Here is a 20722-nt window from a genome sequence, read left to right as displayed (position 1 = left end):
TTCAGTAATCAGAAGGTTGCTGGTTTGATCCCTGCTCTGACCAGAGATTGCTGCTGTTGTGTCCTTGGGCAAGACACTCAACCTGTCCTGCCTGCTGGTGGTGGTCGGATGGACCGGTGGCGTCGGTGTTCGGCAGCCTCGCCTCTGTCAGCGCGCCCCAGGGCAGCTGTGGCCACATGGTAGCTCATCACCACCAGCGTGTGAATGTGTGATTGTGTTGAGAAGAGCCTTGGGGGGTTGTAGAACCCTAAGAAGGTGCTATACAAATACAGGATTATCAGTCAGACACTTCAGTTGAACTGCAAACCAGTCACCATGATGTAAATGTGTGATTTCCATCAAATAAACGTACCTTGCATACTAACTTAGAAAATATGTCTTATTATATTTAGAATCATCAGTTTATTGACTTGAGGCGAGTCACCGAGATTTTCTACTCATCTGTTTCAATCCAGCTTCAGCCAATAGTGTTAATTGGACCTACAGGGAAAAATAATTAGTGATTGTGGAAAACAAGCGGCGCCGCTGTTGGTTCCTTTGGCTTTTCTGGTTGTTGAAGAAACGTCTGAATCAATACGAGACGTGGGAACAGAAAACTCAGAGCAGGTGAGCAGACAACATTTCAGAGTGTGATTAAGACTCGCTGAACTATCACAACACATTTTATTAGTACAGCCCATTATAAGGTACTACGCTACCTATCACAGAGTCCTATAATGGGCCTGACCAGCTGATTCCAGCCCACAGCAGTCATGGACAGTCTGGAAAACCAGAGCAGCATTTTTCCTCAAACACACATCAGGTGCGTGTCATCTAATATATGTTAGTGATTTAAAAGAACAAGTCCAGTAAAAGTTCTTCTTGTGCCTGACTTTGTAGAGCTATGGGTGGTTCTGACTGAGCGTACCCAGAATCATTTCAAAGACAGAAGTTTCATTAAGTCTGTTGTAATCTAGAATTCACATACAGACGTGGCCAAAATAGTTGGCACCCTTCGGCCAATGAAAGAAAATCCACAATTGTCACAGAAATAACTTACATTTGACAAAAGTAATAACAAATAAAAATGTGGTTAAAGTTAACCAGACATTGCTTTTCAACAGTGCTTCAACAAGATTATTTAAAGAGCAAGTAACCCCCAAATCAACTTTTTTCTGATAAACTACATAACTGCGTGTCTAATCGTGCTGCAGACACGTGTCGTCAGTAGTTTTACACTTTAGTGCATTTTAGTAAACATTTCAATTTTCTGCCTAAAACTGTCAGTGTCGTGCCGTTGTCAGGTAAAAACTCTGCACTGCATTTGAATTTAAATCTGCCATCGCTGTTGGCTAAGAGGTACCCTAGAAAGTTAGCTGGTACCATATGATGTCACAATGTCGTTGTGAGTCTGTGTGTGTGTGTGGGTGTGTGTGTGTGTGTGTGTGTGTGTGTGTGTGTGTGTGTGTGTGTGTGTGTGTGTGTGTGTGTGTGTTTGTTAGTGGCTCCGCCCTCTCGGTCTGCTAGGCAACAGCATTTGTTGCATTTTTCAAACAGGAAGTGGGAGCGGAGTAATACTCTGGTAGGGGGTGACTTGCTCTTTAAATAAAAATAAAGTCATGGAACAGGCCTGGACAACAGGGATGGGACTCCCAACTGAATATTTTGTTGCACAACCTTTTGAGGCAATCAAACGTAACTGTAACTGTTACTGAGACTTCTGCACCTCTCAGCAGGTATTTTGGCCCACTCCTTCTTCTTCTGGTCCATGTTGAGTGTGGTACTCACCCTGTCACCAAACACAATGAATACCTGGAGCCCTCTATGTAGGCGCACTGACTGTAGACACCTGTGATGCTAGAGGACACACCCTGAATGAACACATATTTTTCTAGGGGTATCGTCATTTTTTTGTCCCGGACTGTTCAGTTAGTGAATTTTTTTTAATCATTCCATTGAAGCGTGGTTGAGAAGCAACGTCTGACTCTGGTAAAATTTCATAGAAATTTTATTTATTATTACTTTGGTCAAATGTAAGTTATTTCTGTGACCATTGTGGATTTTCTTTCATTGACCGAAGCGTACCAACTATTTTGTCCACGTCTGTTTGTTGGTAACTTGGAGCAGCATTAAAGTTTTCTCGTGCCTGACTTAATAGAGCTATGGACCGGTTCTGAAGGAACGAGGCTATCCAAGCCAACCTGGTTCTGTGTGGAAAAAGCTGCTGACCCCTAAACTTTATGACTGGTTGTAACAATTTTTGTGGCCTTAAGTCCAATCAAGCATTGGTGATGGGCGGTCGTGAGTCTGCACAAGAGCTGAACCTATTTTTAAAACAGGTATATCTAAAGTGTGGTTCGGGGGCCGTTTGTGGCCCTTGGAGTCATTTTCTGCATTTATTTGGCTTCTACAGCAGGCTGTTGTAGATCAGCTCTTTATAAGATTTTTTACTAAAAGGCCTATTTTGTGGAGTAAAAATAAAAATCTATGTTAAAAACTACGTTTTGGCGCCTGCGAGGACAACTTTGGCCCTCGTCTTGCACAGTTTGGACTCTCCTGCTTCAGACCATCACAACCGTTATGTTTATTAAAATGTAAAGTTTATGCCAGATGTGACGGGACACACGCCTTCCCCAAGGCTTCCCTGTTGTCCAGAACACTCCACAGAACTTTTCCCAAAAGTGTTGCACATAATCGGGATCTTGTTTGGAAAATATGAGACAGGTTATCTGGCTTTGCATGGAATGAGTCTCTCACATATGAGTTTCACCTTTGAAGGTGTATTGCTGGCATAAATAAACATGTGCACCAGATTCTTGCCTTTCCACAACCCTGGTCAGGAAACCAAGAGGTGATCGCATGTTGAAGGGAACCAGAATCTGCACCCGGTTCATGTCTGACATCCACGTACCAAGAGGAACTCGCCTCAGGGTCAACGGCGGCAAACAAACGGGGACTACGAGGCTTCGCTCTGACTCTTCCCTGCATCAGGAGTTCAAACACGACCCAACACAACAGCGAGCGTTTTGCCACATTCGCTCGATAAACCTAGACTTTCTTTCCTGTGTAAATTCAACAACTTTAGCATTCTCAAGTGATTTAAGGTACTTCAGGTAAAAAGACAGGAGTTTGTTTAAGGCCCTTTAAGGATAACTCCACTCAACCTTTATCTATACAGCACTTAATCCTACAATACATGCAACTCAAAGTGCTTAACAAATTAAAAAGGCCCCGCGTACCCACATTCCCTCCCATCCCCAGAATTTTAAAAACAGTCTGACAATAAAAACCCATTCACAACACTCATCCTCCGGCACACACACACATTCAAATCCCAGGTTAAACAGGTTTGTAGGATTTCCTTTTTCCACCTTCGGAATATTGCTAAGATTAGAAGCATCCTATCCAGGAGTGATGCTGAAAAACTAGTTCATGCATTTATTACATCAAGACTGGATTACTGTAATCCATTACTCTCAGGAAGTCCACAGAATGTAGTTAAAAGTCTTCAGCTTGTCCAAAATGCTGCAGCTAGAGTTCTGATGAGAATTAAAAAGAGAGATCATATCTCTCCTGTCTTAGCTTCCCTACATTGGCTACCTGTTAAATTCAGAATAGATTTTAAGATCCTTCTTCTCACATATAAAGCTCTTAATAATCAAGCTCCATCATACATCAGTGACCTGATTGTTCCATACGTTCCTAACCGAGCACTTCGCTCTCAGACTGCAGGTTTACTGGTGGTTCCCAGAATATCTAAAATTAGGATGGGAGGCAGATCTTTTAGTTATCAGGCTCCTCTCCTGTGGAACCAGCTCCCAGCCTTACCCCGGGTTTCCACGGGAGCCGACAGCAGCACGTTACTGCAGCAGCACGTCTTGCTCGCGTAAGCTGCTGCTTGGCCCTTCCCACGAGACGCGAAGCAGCAGGGGAGCAGCTGTCACCGACCGAGCACGAAGTCACACGAGTGACTTCATCAGTAAACACAACAACAAGCAGGAGAAAACTACAACATGGTTTGTGTTTTATGTTCTGTCCGTTTTATAATCGCCAATACGGACCTGAAAAACAAAGGAGACCGCTAGCTAGGTGATAACTTCTCACGGGGCCGCACAGTTAGTAACTTTTTTAAAAGTAAAGCAACCGGAAAGCAGTACGTTCTTTATTCTGAAAATCTCGGGAGCTTCTCTCCATTTCCGCGTCCGATTTCCTGTCTTTCCTTCCCCAAAAATGTCAAACTTGACCCGTTTCAGAGGCGTCGCACGTAGAAAATAGAACCGGCGCGTAAAGGCCGCGACATGCTGCTCCTGAGACGCGGCCGACTCGCGCTGCTGACGGCTCCAGTGGAAAAGGTTCTGTTGACCACAGCGGTTCCTATCAGCAGCTATGACGTGCTGCTGCAGTAACGTGCTACTGACGGCTCCGGTGGAAAGCCGGGGTTAGTCCGTGAGGCAGACACTTTGTCTACTTTTACGACTAGGCTAAAACATTTTTATTTGATAGGGCCGATGGTTAAAATCTGATGTTAGCCTAAATCTGGACGAGTGGGGGAGTAGAGGGAGGTGGAGTGTACAGTCGGTAAAGACGGCTCTCCCTTGCCCTGCCTCCAACATGCCTCCATCTAAAAGGCTAGGTTATCCAGGGTTATCTCTGTAGGTATGCTGCTATAGGCTTAGGCCCTGTCCACACGTAGCCGGGGATCTGCCAAAACGTAGATTTTTTTCTACGTTTTGGCCTGTCATCCACACCAAAACGGAGTTTTTTCACACGAAAACGGATCTTTTTAAAAACTCCGGCCAAAGTGAAGATCTGCGTTTTCTCCGTTTTGGGTGTCTGCGTGTGGACGGACAAAACCGGAGTTTTAAGGTCCGCAACGTCACTTTCCGCAACAAAAAAATGCTGACATCACGTGTGCGACCTGTGTTTACACTAGCCGACATCATGGAAGCCTTCAGAGCTGCGCTCTGTCACTACCCGATCCATCAATTGTCCAAGCGCTTTCTGCTTGTTTGTTTTTGCAAGAGGAATTACTGCTCCTTGCGGAAGACCACAGACGAAGGACGAGGTTAAGAACGGGGGAAGTACTGCCGCCTACAGGTCTGGCATGTCCTTAACAACGTATTTATCCGGGTACGTGTGGACAGAGTTTGTTTTTAAAACGCGGTGGTGTGGATGCAAGTTTTTGGAGGGGCGGATATTCGTTTTTAAAAAACCCCGGCTACGTGTGGACTAGGCCTTAGACTGCTGGAGGACACACTGACCACTTTTCACACTCTACTACTTTCTTCTACAGTCTGCTCTTTAACTGTATTATTTCCTGCTATTTCAGCTGTTAACTTTATTTTCTCTCTAAGTGTTTTTCTCCCCAGAAGAAGCTACAACGATGTTCTGCTGAGCTGTGGTGGCCTCATGGAGGGGGCCATCGTCTAGCACACTGCTGCTAACCACTAATACATTCTCCCTCTCCTGATAACTTTTTGCTTTCCTTGACGTTGGATGTGCTACTACTAGTTTACCCGTTTAATTATAGATCCACTAGGATAAATACAATAAAGTTTATCTCTCACCAAATAGAATAGTTACTAAGACATCACAATGTAACCATAGAAACACTACTTTGTGTGTGTCCTCAGTATGTAGTAAGTACAAGAATGTGTGTGTGTGTGTGTGCCTGCTCTGTCTCCTCGATCCCCAGTGAGTCATGGTGGATGGCTGCTTATACTGAACCAGGATTCTCTGGAGGTTTCTTCCTGTTAAAAGGGAGTTTTCCTCTCCACTGTTGCTGCATGCTTGCTTAGTACAAGGATTGCTGTAAAGACTCTGACACTAGTCAGTGACTTGATGCAGTTTGCTGGGTTCCTTATATAGGAAACATTATTTCTGATTGGCTTAATGAACTGACCTGAATTGGAATGATTATTATGTGAAGTGCCTTGAGACGACTCTTGTCGTGATTTGGCGCTTTATAAATAAATAAACTTGAATTGAACTGAATTAAAATAATGTTGATAAGAACAAAGCGCGAGACTGGAGAAGGTGATGCAACAACGGATGGAGACGCCGTTCTTTTTCTCACCTGTAACGTTGTTAATGAGCAAAATAAAACTTTTCTGCTGTTTTGTCTCAAAATGTTTTATTCAGCAATTCAATGTACAATCGAACGCATCAACAATGGTCCTGTTCCTCCCACAAAAGCCTATTAAAGGCCAAAAGCTTACCGACAAAGTAGGACTCGTAACAAACTATGTTGTTTATTAAGACTCCAGAATGTCAATAAGAGCATTTTTCTACAGTAGGAGGGCTGAAGAGGCCGCCGCGCAGACAATGACCTTCTGCTATTCTCCTCATTGAAAATGACACAGACACAGGCACACTGCCCATCAGCCAGACCTCTAATGAAGCCAAAAACTCCATCATCTACTAATAACCTCCACTCAGCTGCAGGAGTCACACGCAGGCCAACGTCTTCTCAATGCGAGGACAGGAACAAAGCTCCGGACAGAGTGGGAAAAGCATCCAGCGTATTGATCCGAAACTGTGTGCTGCCCGATGGCACGTGGCGTTAACGGCATTCTTCTTCTGCATCCCTTAAAACTCAAAAGCAAAGGAGTTCTGAAGAAAAGAAAAACATAAACAGTGCAAAACATTTCCCCTCTGATAATCGATCCGTACTGCAGGCTCCGGGTAACCACACGCACGTTTGGAATGAAGATCTTTTCCAAAGACGGGATAGTAACGTCTCGTTTCTTAACTGGTGCAGGAATTCCTGCCTTTTCCTCCCTCTCAGCAACCTCCACAAAGGAATGATGCTTAATTATCCCCACGATATCTCACTTCACATTCACTCATCTCTCTGCAGCTGTGCAGTTTCACACTTGTTATTCCATCACTGACTCAGCCTGATGATGTACTCATACAGCTGGTCTGAGAAGGCCTGCAGAGAGAACTTCTCCTGCACCCTCCTCCTCCCAGCTTGGCCCATGTCCCTGCAGAGCTGCGGCTCCCCGATGAGCCTCTCCATGGCCTTGGAGAAGCTGTCGGCAGTGGGCTCGCACAGGAAGCCCGTCTCTCCATCCACTACGCTCTCCAGGGGACCCCCGGAGTTCACAGCAATAACAGGACAGCTGCAGTACATGGCCTCAACAGGAACTATCCCAAAGTGTTCTCTGCTAGGGGTGTAAAGCACGGCGGTGCTGACCCGCAACAGCGCCACCTTCAGGGAGTCAGAGGGGGAGCGCAGAAACGTAACACAGTCCTCCAAGTGGAGCTGCTCGGCTAATTCTTTCAGCTCGATGTAGTGCTGAACGTTCTCAGTAACGCGCTCATCGTAGCCTCCCGCTACCACCAGGTGAACAGCAGCTCTCTTAGCTGATGGAAGGCTGCACCTCAGAACCGCCAGAGCCTTCAGAGCCAGGCCCAAATTCTTCTTTCTCTCGTATCGGTTCAGAGACAGAAACACGTGGGACGTTTTCTCAGGAAGCAGGCCCTGCAGGCCGTGAGCTTCGGCGGAGGACCGGTCGAAGGCGGCGGTGTTGAGAGAGGGGTAGAGGACGTCCGTCCGGACTCTGCTCAGACTTCCAAAGGTCTCCCTGAAGACGCCTGCAGTAAACTGGCTGTTCACCAGAATCTAAGAAAAGAAGGAAGATCAGTTTCTGAGGATTTCACATTCATCACAGATGTCGTTTTTCCAAAGTCTTGCCCAAAATGTTTGGATTTAGCCGAGTGTGGAGGTCCTGACATAATCACTAGAGTGTTTCAAAGCTGTTTAAAGTCCCAACAACAAACCAGACCGTATTTACTTGTAAAAGCACGTTTAAAAACTGCATCTCAGCTAACCCAAAGTGCTGCACAGGGTCAGAACTTAGACTAAAACACAGGATTAAAGTTCACCTTCATACAGGGCGCGCAGGTTTAACAGTCAGAAAAGGCGATAAGATCAAAAATAAAACTTTAAGACCATAAATAACTCAAATGCAGCACAAGAACACGCTCATCAGCCAAAAGCTAGATGAAAGAAATGTGTCTTTAGGCCAGATTTGAGTTGCACCAGTGAAGGAGACTGGTGCACGGACAGAGGGAGGGCATTCCATAGTTTTGGTGCAGAGTAGGTGAAAGCATGCTGCCCCCGAGCTTTATAGCTCATTTTAGGTGCACAAAGGAGTAGTTGATCAGCAGACCTTAGTGACCTGGAGGGGTGGATGGTGAGAGCAGCTCTGTCAGGTAGAGGGGAGCAAGACCATGCAGAGCTTTAAAAGCAAACATTTAAATTTTAAACTGCACCCGGTAGTGCACAGGGAGCCAGAGCAGGCCAGCTAGAACAGGTGTGATATGACAGCGTCTGCTTGACTTTGTAAGAAATCTCGCTGCAGCATTCTGAACTTTCTGCGAGCGGCCGAGGGTGGATGCACCATCACCGGTGAGAAAAGTTTGCATTATCGAGTCTAGAGGGTATTAATGCATGAATGACAGATTCCAGGTGCTGATTTTGGGAACAGGTTTTAGACGGATTATGCAACAGAGCGGGAAGAAACAGGAAACAACGGTAGCATTAGCATGCAAGGACATCGTCAGGTCGGCATCTAACTTAAAGAGCAAGTCACCCCCTACCAGAGTATTACTCCGCTCCCACTTCCTGTTTGAAAAATGCAACAAATGCTGTTGCCTAGCAGACCGAGAGGGCGGAGCCGCTAACAAATACACACACACACAGGCTCATAACGACATTGTGACATCATATGGTACCAGCTAACGTTCTAGGGTACCTCTTAGCCAATAGCGATGGCGGATTTAAATTCAAATGCAGTGCAGAGTTTTTACCTGACAACGGCACAACACTGACAGTTTTAGACAGAACATTAACATTTTAACTAAAATGCACTAAAGTACAAAACTACCGACTACACGTGTCTGCAGCACGATCAGACACGCAGTTATGTAGTTTATCAGAAGAAAAAAAAACTGTTGATTTGGGGGTGACTTGCTCTTTAACACCAAGACTAGTCACACAGGTTTTAAGGTTTAGAGTAGATAGATCTAAGTCAACGGATGCATGCACAGTGTTTAGGTTTGAAAACGGCCTCAGTCTTTTTGTCATTTAGCATTGATGTCCAGGAGACATTCATGAAGCTGATTGGTTGAACTCGACTGATTTAGAGCCAAATAGATGTGACCAGCATAAAGATGGTAGTTCAAGCCATGCTTAGCTTGCTTTTAAGCTACAGGTTCGCATGTGATTAGGATCTAAAGTGAGAAACACACCAACACACTGCAAGTGAGCATGCCTCCAGAACAGAAAAGTTAGTCTTTAGGTTGCAAAAACTTGCCTTTTAACTAAAAGATTTGAAACCAACAGTTTTCCTAAACAGACTGAAACAACTATCGAATCAGACATTCAGGTTTTTGACCTCAGCTTCTGTTTACCATGTCAGCCATGCCAGTGGTGCGCTCCTCCAGCCAGTCAATGGGAGCTCTGTAAAGCTTCTTCAGGGCTGACTTCCTCTGGGTCAGCAGCTGGTCAGGGAAGTGACAGTAGAACAGAACTTTCTTCCGACGACGAGACAGTCGCAGAGCAGGTATGCACACCGACACCTGGGGTCAAATGAAATAAAATGTCTATAAGCAGATATAAAAGTAGAAAACAGAAGATAATCACTTAACAACAGAAGGAATCCAGGGAGATAGCCAGGCTGAAAACTCATGGGTGCTTGTAAACGCACCTGATCACAGAAGATGACATCATAATCCACACCGCTGAGGAAGACCAAGTAAAGGGCCACATAGATCATCCGTATGTATGCGCACAGGGCATGCAGATAGCCACACACACTGGTGGGTAACCAGTCACCCACACATACCTTCAACATAAAGAAAACGTTTACGATGTGTGTGTTTGGGTTGTTCTGTTTTAAATATTTTTCTGTTCTCTGATGGATCACACTACATAAGAAAGTAGGTTTTAACTGACCACATGCAGGTCTGGGTCCAAGGTCTCTGAGAAGCAGTGTGTTGGGTCGTGATGGGCCGTCCAGATCTGCACGCTGCATCCCTGAGACTTCAGGGCAACAGCAGCATCAACCACTAGCCTCTCTGCACCTCCAATACCAAGATCCGGATGGAGAAACACCACCCGGGCCATCCTACACAAGGTCAAGTTGGCTTAGCAAACACTAAATATCTTAAAATTAGTTGGAGACAAATAATTTTTAAGTTTATAACATGCATTAAGCTCCATTTGATAGGACAACAAATGCAGACAATTTAATTAATTGTTACACATTTTGGTTTAAAGAAGTAAAGTGCTCTCCTTGGCTTCAGAAGAGTATGTGACATGAATCAAACTGAACTCAAAAAGGAACTTTTCTCAGCTACATTTAGGAGAAAATCAAAAACAAACAGACAATCTCCTGGATAGCACAGCAGAGTCTAATCTACAACTGCAAGCTATCCTCAACGAACAGCATCTGAAATGTGCTAAACCTGCTGCTAACTAGCAATCATTTAAAAGAAGTGTAACTGTGAAGTTAGCTTTTAGCTAAAGTTACACGTCTTAAACTCAACTGATATGATTATCGGCATTACTGGCGTATAGCTTGTAACATTGTTCTTAAAAGCAACATTTGTTAAACGTATAATTTAAGACGAATCGACTTGTGTTTACCTTAGATTCTCTTAACTGTCTCAGGTTTGGGAGTAACTCGACTTCCTTGTCGACAACCGCGGTCAGGAAGCTGTGTTACTTAGACGCCATTTTGGCTCCAGTCGGTCCTCTACACAAGCCTAACAACACTTGTGGGTTTGAGCCTCAATGGAGCCTGTTTCCTAATCTGCAAGGCACATGATTCTTGTGAGACACGTCTTTTTCGGATTTAGGGTGAATCCGTCATTTGCCTTTCAACTAACATGAAATGTTATCTCATAAATGATATTTTTGCACCACAATTTTTTATAGGAATTTTTGTCAGAAATTGGAATAAATTTTAGAAAATTTTCAAACGATCTTTGTTTAATATTTTTGTGTCGAATAGATCTGCCGGTCAGGCTTCTACTTGGTCACCTCCACTGGTCCTGATTTTAGCATTCGTGTCCTTCTTCAGATGCTCGTCAGCTTTGGGAGATCTCTTTAGAAGTTTGGACCAATTCGTAAAATCACTGTCTGTGGTTCAGCTGACGTGGAAATCTGGTCGAAGAAGGGCTCCGGTTTTAGGCTCGTATTGAGACACATAGAAAGATGGTAATTTTCTCATTTTTATTTAACACCGATATAATGCTAACTAGCTGAATTGCGTTCATTTTTCGATCCGACTTTCCGTTTTCATGTCGGTTAGCCGGTTAGCCCGTGATCTGTGGACGTGGCTGTTACTCTTAACTCCAACAAGAACAACACAGTTTTTATATTTCTCTCAGCACCGAATTATTTAATTCTACTTTTATGTGAACTCATTTCGGGATCGTAGTTTAACAATTACATTGTAATTACGCAGCCTAGCTAAGAATTATGCTAACAGCGTAACATAAGATGCCCAGTTAGGAGTCTAGAGTTATTAAAGGGTTTTATTGTTGTAGTAATAATAATAATAATAATTGCACTCATTTGAATCATAATCATAAACAGTTTTTGCTTTAGCGTCTCCTAAAAAATGAACTTGACATATTCTGCACCATTTAGTAGGAATAGTGAAATTTAGAAAGAAAATTAGTTACAATCATTCATTTTTACATTTTTTTCTTTATATATAATTATTTACAATACGTGGCTATACAAAGTAGTTTCCTCACAACTCAACCAACGCGTAGTTGTTAAAATCATTAGTTTTAGCTGTGGTCTAAGAGGAGGATGGGAACCGGATGCATGGACCCTGAATCATGTTTATATGTTTCTGACTTGTCTTCTCTTCTAGCCTGGACCAGCAGTAAGTGCAACCAATGTTGGGGCGTCTGGCCGTTCCCCCAGCAAGACAGTGGCTCCTCGGGCAGCAGGCTCCACAGTCAGGCAGAGGTAGGCTAAACACTGGGTGGCCGTTACCATTATTTACTTAAAATAACCTTTTTAGTTGATGGATGAGAATGAAAATGCTCATAAACGTAAGAACATTAAAATGTTTAACTTTTGCAGTCAATTCAATTCAAAGCTTTATTTATAAAGTGCCTTCCGCGACCCTGTCGGGGAGCCCAAGGCGCTGTACACAGTACATAAGAAATGTAAATCACAATGAATAAATGGATAATAAAAGCAATTAAAATTGTGCAAAGAGGGTAAAATGTTAAAGTAGAAACAAATGGATAAAACAAGGGATAAAGTGACCAATAAAAACAGGAAAATAAAATCAACATAAAAGAGGGCCGACCTCAAACACGTTCAGGGAACGCCAAGCGGCAGAAGTGGGTTTTCAGGCGACTCTTAAAAACCCGCAGAGACGGGTACAGCCTAGCTGAGGGTGGCAACTGGTTCCAGAGTGACGGCGCTAGGATAAGGATAGCATAAGGTGGTTTTTATGACACAAACTGTCATTTAAAGTGACATCTGTGGTTGTTCAGGTCTGGCAGAGTCACAGTCCCATAAATGTTTTGTTAAGATTAGTTACAGCTGGCGGTCGGAATCCGTTGTTGACTTAATGGGCCAGTCTGAAACGCAAGAACCCGGTCTTTTTGGAGGATTGTTAATGCCCTGCTGCCCAGCAGTTTGTCTTGTGACCTCATCAATAACTGATCTTTCTTGTGGATGTTTTAATGTTCAGAAACATGTAAAAAGTTGGTCAGAAGTTTTAATATTGTAATTAATTCTTTAACATAAAACTGGCCATAATTGGCATCTGAAGATCAGAACTGGTCAAGAATCAGCAATTAGGGTCGTCCCTTTAAGGTAGAATCGGTGCTTTCCGATGAATGCCCAATCCTGTGTTTGTTAATGGGACCGCTATTCTTACACTTACTGGTCATGTTTCCCCTTTCATGCATCTGTTATGTTTGCATACGTTTGATTAAAAGTAGAATCAGCTCCTCAAAGTCTGAGACCATGGTCTTGAGTCAGAAAAGGGTAGAACGCCTTCTCCGGGTCAGGGATGAGGTCCTGCCCCAAGTGGAGGAGTTTAAGTATCTCTGGGTCTTGTTCACGAGTGAGGGAAAGGTGGACCGTGAGATCGATAGGTGGACTGGTGCTGCATCTGCAGTGAAGAGAGAGCTGAACCAGAAGGTGAAGCTCTCGGTTTACCGGTGGATCTACGTTCCTACCCTCACCTATGGTCATGAGCTTTGGGTAGTGACCGAAGGAACGAGATCGCGGATACAAGCGGCCGAAATGAGTTTTCCCCACAGGGTGGCTGGTCTCTCCCTTAGAGATAGGGTGAGAAGCTCGGCCATCTGGGAGGGGCTCGGAGTAGACCCGCTGCTCCTCCACATCGAGAGGAGCCAGTTGAGGTGGCTCGGGCATCTGGTCAGGATGCCTCCTGGACACCTCCCTGGTGAGGTTTTCCGGGCACATCCAACCGGGAGCAGACCTAAAGGTAGACCCAGGACACGGTGTCCAGGGAGCTCCTTGGGATTCCCTCGTAAGAGCTGTCCCAGGTGGCTGGGAGAGGGAAGTCTCGGCTTAGGCTGCTGCCTCCATTACCCGACCCCGGATAAGTGGATGAAAATGGATGAATTGGTGATTAAAAGTAGCTTTTATGGTAACAAGAAGACTTAAACTGTACTAATAGCTTACAAAACCTGCCAAAAACATACGTGACAAAAAGTAAATAATATTAGATATTCACCCCCCAGCCACCCCCCTGTGCATTTAATGAACCTCCCACAGATGAAAGCAGATGGATGACATGTTGTGGACTTAATCAGTGTGTAATCATAAGGCTCAGTGTTGCTTCTTCCTCATTATAACCCCAACCACCAATCCTCGTTGTTACATCATTAACCTCTGTTTAATCTCTTCACACGGGGGAAGCAGCCATGAATCAGTCTGCTTCCTCATCACCCGCTACGGCGGTTGTCCTAAGATGATATCCTGGATAAATGTTGTTGTTGCCTTTTTTTACTTGAATGGTTTTTAAATGTCAGCGACCGCTGAATCAAAACGGTAAAACTCGCCTTGCGGGTTGGACTTCTCGCTGTTCTGAAGATGTGTTTCATAACATGTTGACATCAGCAGTGTGAAATAAGTTGATCTTTCAGAAGTTTTTAAAGTGCGGTGGATTCAGTCTGCTGTTTCATTCTTGTGCCTCACAGGAAAGCCGCCAGCAGCAGCACGCGCAGCGGTGGCAGGACCACGGGGTCCGCAGGAACCGGCGGCATATGGCGCTTCTACACTGAAGACTCGCCAGGCCTCAAAGTGTGAGTGCAGGTTGTGAAAGCAGCCATTATGAAGCAGCTGTACCTGTAAATGCACACATTTAGCCGCTGACATTTCCACCTGCTTCACCTGAAGCTAATAATTCTGCGGATTTCCGATTCTTGGAATGTTTAATGGTCGGAAATTACAAAGACGTGACTCTCCTGTGAAACAAATGATGTATTGGAGCTGTAGCGTGTGCGTGCGTGCGTGCGTGCGTGTGTGTGTGTGTGTGTGCGTGCGTGCGTGCGTGCCTGTGTGTGTGTGTGTGTGTGTGTAAACACTTAATTACACATTAGGCGAGTACCTGCTTAGGAAACTCTCATCCTCAAACTTGTGCTCTGCGTGGCCCGGATCTTAGAGGAGGCGTCCTGCCTCTCGGCCGTAGCCAGTTGTGGTTGATCGATGGTGCCGTGGTCGTTATCGAGTGCGTCTGTCCAGCAGTCGAAGGAGGGCAGGCCGGCCGTACAGTCGTGTTATCGAGTGCGTGTTTGTTCCTGCGTTAGACGTGGGCCTCAAAGCTTCATTAAAGGATCCACTCTGAAAGGTCAACTCAATTACAGCTTTCTGACGGGGGAAGGGGCCGCTGAGGAGGAGGTTGGCATGGCGATGCTGCTTCTTAGCAATGTGCTCCTCCATCCCACCCCCCCCTCGCCTCCTCTCACCCTCCTTTAGAGATGAGAGCCCCCCTTATTTCCAAATCTCATCAATAAGACCAGCTCTGTGTGTGCGTGTGTGTGTGCGTGTGTGTGTGTGCGTGTGTGCGTGTGTGATCTGAGTAATAATATCCTTTTCTTGCCACAGCGGCCCTGTTCCTGTTCTGGTGATGAGCCTCTTATTTATCGCTTCAGTCTTCATGCTTCACATCTGGGGGAAGTACACCCGGTCTTAAATGCCACCCGATGACCTCTGACCCCACGCTTTGGCTTCTCTTTGGACCCGGACCAAACGACAAACCATTTTCTCCCTCTTCCATCATTACAACACACATTTTTAATGTTTGTACGTGATCTGAGTCTGTACCAGTTGTTGGCATCATGCATCCTCCCGTGTGTTTTTACACCTGGTGGAGGTAAAAGAAAGCCATGCCGAGCCACCTTTAAGTGTGTGTGTGTGTGTGTGTCCCTTTAAGAAGCTGCAGCTGTGTTTCTACTCAGCTGCTGAATGAAGGCAGTTCAGTGCCCAAGGACATTTTTGATTTCAGGCCTCCAGCAAACTTCAACGCCTGAGTTTTTATTTTATTTTTTGTTAACAGCATTTGTACAAAATGGTTGTAAAACTGTACAATAAAAACAACAACAAGCAGCCTGAACGTGACCCGTTTCCCAGCGACTCCAGTCAGGTTGTTGTGTGCACACTTCATTCATCACCAGAACACAGAATTAGTTTTCTCACCAGCCTTTCTGGTGAGTTCGGTGTCGAGACGCACCTACTGCCTGATCAGCTCATCTACCCAAGGGTGATTCTCAATGTTCCAAATGGTTCAGCTGCTAGAAGTCCTTGTCTGGACTTATGATGTGATGAGTCCAAAATGTCATTTCAGGAAAAAACAGGTCATGGAACATCAAACCACTGGATCACATTAAACACATGCATCTAATTCAAGCGACTTACAAAGGTCCTTCACTGGAAAAGCATGTTTTTTACTTGTGTTCAAAATGATGAGTTTCATGCAGGCTGAACATGAAGATAGTCTCCTACACCTATCTCCTGCAGTAGCTTCTGATGGAAAACCGACGGTGAAACTCTAGGATTAGAAAATCCTGACAGATCTACGTCACCCTGTCACTAACATTCATGGACCCAATCCCAAAACTCGCCCTACGGTCTTCAGCAAAGCGCACTTGAAGAGCGTCAGCAGTAAGGCTTTGAGTGCGCGGTACACTACTGTGCTGAATTGAGACGGGGAACGTCACGTGATCGATGGCGACGCATGCCAGGATGCTGGTCGCTGATAGTTAAAAGAAAACAACTTTCAAACAAACAATTATTTGAAATAGTTTAGCATTCGTTGCTGCTTTGAAAGTTTTAGAGCATTAATCATCCTAAAAATAACATTTTCAGCTTGAGCCTGTTCTGCAGCAATGGATTGTGGGTAATACGCTTTACGCAAGTCCACATCGAAGGGTGCAAAAGGGGCTAGTAGAGGCTACCCATTAGCAACTCCACCGCACAGCAGAACTCCAGGCTTGTGTTATTTGTGGAGATAAAACAACGTTGTAGAGCTGGTGGTAGAGTTGTGTTGCTGTTAGCCAACAAGAGGAGAGACGTTCAATTATCAGGAAGTAAGACTCCAAAGCCTGCTGTCTGAGGACTCCTCTGATGTTTCTAGGTCCTGAAACAGGCGCATCAGAGCGTTTCTTCTAGAGAATGACTTACATGGCATTCCTACTAGAAACTACTGCAAAGGACAAAATACCTGCCCAACTTTCCCTTTGTTCCTCTCCGTCCAGGACCTGGCCGACAGATTTCTCTTCTCTAGCCTGGCGTCAAGGCTGGCTGAAAAGCAGAATGTGTGTTCTGGCCAGCTGAAGGAGTTCTGTCTGGACTGTGGAGAAAAAGACTGCAATAAGCACAAGTTGCACATATGATATAAAATGTTCCATCACAACATCCACTATGGCCACGTGATCAGGTGACATAGATGCATCGGGGCTATTGCCCTCCCTGGCCACCTCGTGGGAGCGCCACTGCCTCCCACAGACCATAAACGTCCACGTTGACTTGGTGCTCTGATTCATCCGACCATGTTGATTATTGGCCTATTCTGTTAATCTGCCGTTTTGGTGCATCTCTAAACAGGAAAAAACACAAATCTCTAAATAATCTGCATTTACATCCAGTTAACTCCGACTAGACATCAGAAGTCTGCCTCCAAGTCAACAAGACGTCTTTAAAAATTACCAAGTCACTCATTTTCAGGTCCCTGGGTATGCTCTTCTAACCATGTCTCCATGCTGAGGAGGGGAACAAACATTTTATTATTTAAAAATAAACAAACATCTGACTCTATTTGTTATTTTATCAACAAGACGCCTGAATACCAGAGCAGAGCTCCGGAGGTGTCTGTGGCTCTGAATCATGTGCAGCAGTTAATCCAACATGCTTCCAGACTGGAAACCATCACATGAGCTCAATCTGCAACCTTTAGAAAAAACCTAATCTCATTTGAGTTTGAGGTTAAAGCAGAAGAGAATCGTCCTGTTTGTTATTGGCTCCCAGCATCTGGAACATCTATGGCTCGGTTCACATGACACGACGAGCAACCCGCACACCAGATCGGCACTCGAGTGTTGATGTTTATCACTGTTTATGTCAAATGTTCACTTCTGTCCACGAGACTAAAGTTACAGTTCAGAAGCACTCGGTGGTTTTGCCACGGACGTTTTAGTTGCTGCTTCAAACTGCAGAACGAGTGAGACATCATATTTTTAACCAGCGGATTTTTGTGTGGTTAACACAGTTAACGTTAATGTTCACTCTGGACGTTTATTTTATGGAGATTGTAGTTTTATTTTTTATAAATCAATGCTTTTGGACTCCTGCTGACTTTTATTGTCTTTTATAAAACTTTTCATTCTAATTTTTATTTGTAGTTATGCTCATGAATCTGCTAATTAGCATAATCAGATCTGCTGTTTGTGTTTAAATGAACACATGAAAATTCTCACTCAACTCTATTTTTTGTTTGTGGTTTTCTCCTGAAGGGGGCGCTGCAGGCCACTCTCCTAATATTACTGAGTCAGCAGATAGTAACGACTGAGGGCTGGTTAGGCGTGCGTGCGTGCGTGCGTGCGTGTGTGTGTGTGTGTGTGTGTGTGTGTGTGTGTGTGTGTGTGTGTGTGTGTGTGTGTGTGTGTGTGTGTGTAGTGTTTATTATTCTAATCCTAATAATTATTAAACACTTTTGTACTACTTTGCTTTCCCCACTGTGGGTTCATTAGAGTCTTCTCTATCTTACATAGCAACTAATCCCCAGAATGCTTTGATTTTGTTGTTTTCGCTCTGACTTTGTGGATTTTCTTCTTGTGGTTCTCTCAGATCCGCAGGTGCAGCTGCTGAGGACCCAACCTGCATCACCAGGTCACCTGTGTTGAATATGAAGCCACCAGCTGGCTTGTCTTTGTCCATGTGTGTGTTTGTGTGTGTGTGTGTGTGTGTGTGTGTGTGTGTGTGTGTGTTAAACGCAGCGTTCATGTCCTGTTAATTAATTCATCCTGTTGCCATGGCTCTGCTTTCCGACGGGCTCCCGGTTTTCGTGGCATCACTCTCCCCGCTGTCCCCCGTCCTGCTCACAGAGACACTGACAAACTCCATGGCCCAATTCGTGGCGGCACAACACGGCAGCGAGCCAGAATAATTCAACCAATCTATTAAATATGAAGGCACCGCTGCAGAGATGTCCCTCGGCGTTTGAGAGTCAGATGAGTCCAGGCGGCGCGTGGAGCTCTGAGGCCGTCGCTGCAGCTGCAACTGGTTTCAAACTCCTCCTGACAAGCCAGCCCGCTGCATCGTTCAGCAGTAAAAACACCGCTGGTTTCCTCCTCCATGTCGCTGCGGCCACTAGAGAGCAAGCTTTTAATGTTTCAGTAAGACAAACTAAATGATCTCCACATGGGTCTGAAGTTTAAATAAAGCCTGTTATATTTAAACAGAGCAGTAGAACAAACAATCAACCAGACAGATCTCTTTGTGTTTTTGGATAAATGTTCATTCAAACTCACATAGAACCAAAAAATACAAAGTTTTATTTTTGTTCATCAGTTCTTAAATATCAGCATCAGGATCGGCCTAAAAAGATCCACATCGATCCACTTCCGATGCTCTTTTGGGTTCCCGTTTGCTTCCCTAATCGGGAAGTTTTATGTTACAGTGCAGGTGATTATTTTAATGTTGGGTTTTACCATAAATGGTCAAACGTCTGTTATGCATTTTTCTAGCACTTTACCAAAGATGACGTGTTCTGTCTTTAAATCAAGGAAAGGCCAAAGTCTGCAACAGCTCCAGATTTAAGATACATGTGTAAATAAAAGGACACGAGGATAGAGTTGGACTCTTTTCTCTTCTGTTGACCATTTTGTTGTCAAATGTTTTATGCTTGGCATAAATCAACTAAATAAATCGGTGAACAGGTATTTTTTACACACCTGATGCTTTTAAATCAGAGAATGGAACAAACTGAGATCAGATTTCGTCTTTTGAGGTAAAACATTCCGTTTTTCCACTGAAAAGCTTCTGAAGAGCACCAGATATGTCAGTCTAAACTGTGTTTTATAGGTTATTTATGCATCGGAGGCTCTTTCTTTCTACCACATTAGACGATATGAGTTGTGCACCAACAAGTGAACTCAGAGTCTTTTGCACAAATCCTCCTATGAACATTTGGTGATGTTTGACTTGTGGAAACAAGCAGAGGAAGAAGACGAGAGCACTTCCTCTCTGGCTCTTTTACACCAGAAACCCATTTCCTGGAGGAAACCACACTCTTTTACCGGGGATGGTCCCGAACACAGAGAGCGGTCACGTGTTCTTCATACATTTTGATGTGTGGCTCATCGCAGATACACAGGCTGTCCTGCAGCTGGACACAGCTGTAGGACGTCAGGTGAAGTCTGAGCAGAACATCCTTCCTGCAGATGGCGGCTCAGTGTTGCATGCAGTCATGTTTTTATTTTTGTTTTCTGAACAGATCACCTGGTTGGTAAAGCGTGGATAAGATGTGGGTGGAACTGATCCGTGTTCACCGACCAAGTGAGTCCCGAGGGATGTCCAAAAACCGCGAGCTGGAGAGGGAATGATGGGAGATTCACAGCGGGATCCGCACTGAGATGACAGGGAAATCAAAGGTTAGGGATCCAAAATGCCTCCGAGTCAACAAGAAGCAAGCAAAAGTGGTTTATTTATGTGCACTACTCAGAACTTAAACATCAAGTGGTTGGTTAGAAAGCAGAATAAAATAAATAAACAAAGACAAACGTGACGTGACAAATAACAGAACATACATTTGCTCAGAAAACAAAGAGCTTTCTACATAAATCAGATCTGTCAAAATGTGTAAATATTAAGAACAATTAATTTACTCTTATTGTAGCTCGCTCAGTGAATGGCTTCAGTTTGGAGAAATAGTTTAAGGCCTAGTCCACACGTAGCCGGGGTTTTTTAAAAACGAATACCCGCCCCTCCAAAAACTTGCATCCACACCACCGCGTTTTAAAAACAAACTCTGTCCACACGTACCCGGATAAATACGTTGTTAAGGACATGCCAGACCTGTAGGCGGCAGTACTTCCCCCGTTCTTAACCTCGTCCTTCGTCTGTGGTCTTCCGCAAGGAGCAGTAATCCCGCTTGCAAAAACAAACAAGCAGAAAGCGCTTGGACAATTGATGGATCGGGTAGTGACAGGGCGCAGCTCTGAGGGCTTC

At 44.6% G+C, this 20722-nt stretch overlaps 2 protein-coding genes across 2 annotated transcripts; one reads left to right on the top strand and one right to left on the bottom strand.

Annotated features, from left to right (window-relative positions):
* Positions 1-1381: 1381 nt before the first annotated feature.
* alg2 (ALG2 alpha-1,3/1,6-mannosyltransferase) lies at positions 1382-10811 on the bottom strand. Its single transcript, XM_015950644.3, has 5 exons — positions 10637-10811; positions 9944-10115; positions 9696-9833; positions 9400-9567; positions 1382-7606 (listed from the first exon to the last, which is right to left on the bottom strand). The coding sequence occupies exons 2-5, from the start codon at positions 10112-10114 to the stop codon at positions 6866-6868; spliced, it is 1218 nt and encodes a 405-aa protein (XP_015806130.1). The 5' UTR covers position 10115; positions 10637-10811; the 3' UTR covers positions 1382-6865.
* Positions 10812-11053: 242 nt separating this feature from the next.
* Positions 11054-15616, top strand: sec61b (SEC61 translocon subunit beta). The gene is made up of 4 exons (XM_015950666.3): positions 11054-11209; positions 11877-11974; positions 14197-14301; positions 15104-15616. Exons 1-4 carry the CDS (start codon positions 11207-11209, stop codon positions 15189-15191), a joined length of 294 nt encoding a protein of 97 aa, XP_015806152.1. The 5' UTR covers positions 11054-11206; the 3' UTR covers positions 15192-15616.
* The last annotated feature ends 5106 nt before the right edge of the window (positions 15617-20722 follow it).

This window comes from Nothobranchius furzeri, chromosome 5, assembly GCF_043380555.1.
Source record: "Nothobranchius furzeri strain GRZ-AD chromosome 5, NfurGRZ-RIMD1, whole genome shotgun sequence".
NCBI classification, from domain to species: Eukaryota; Metazoa; Chordata; class Actinopteri; order Cyprinodontiformes; family Nothobranchiidae; genus Nothobranchius; species Nothobranchius furzeri.
This window is presented reverse-complemented; position numbering and strand designations above follow the sequence as displayed.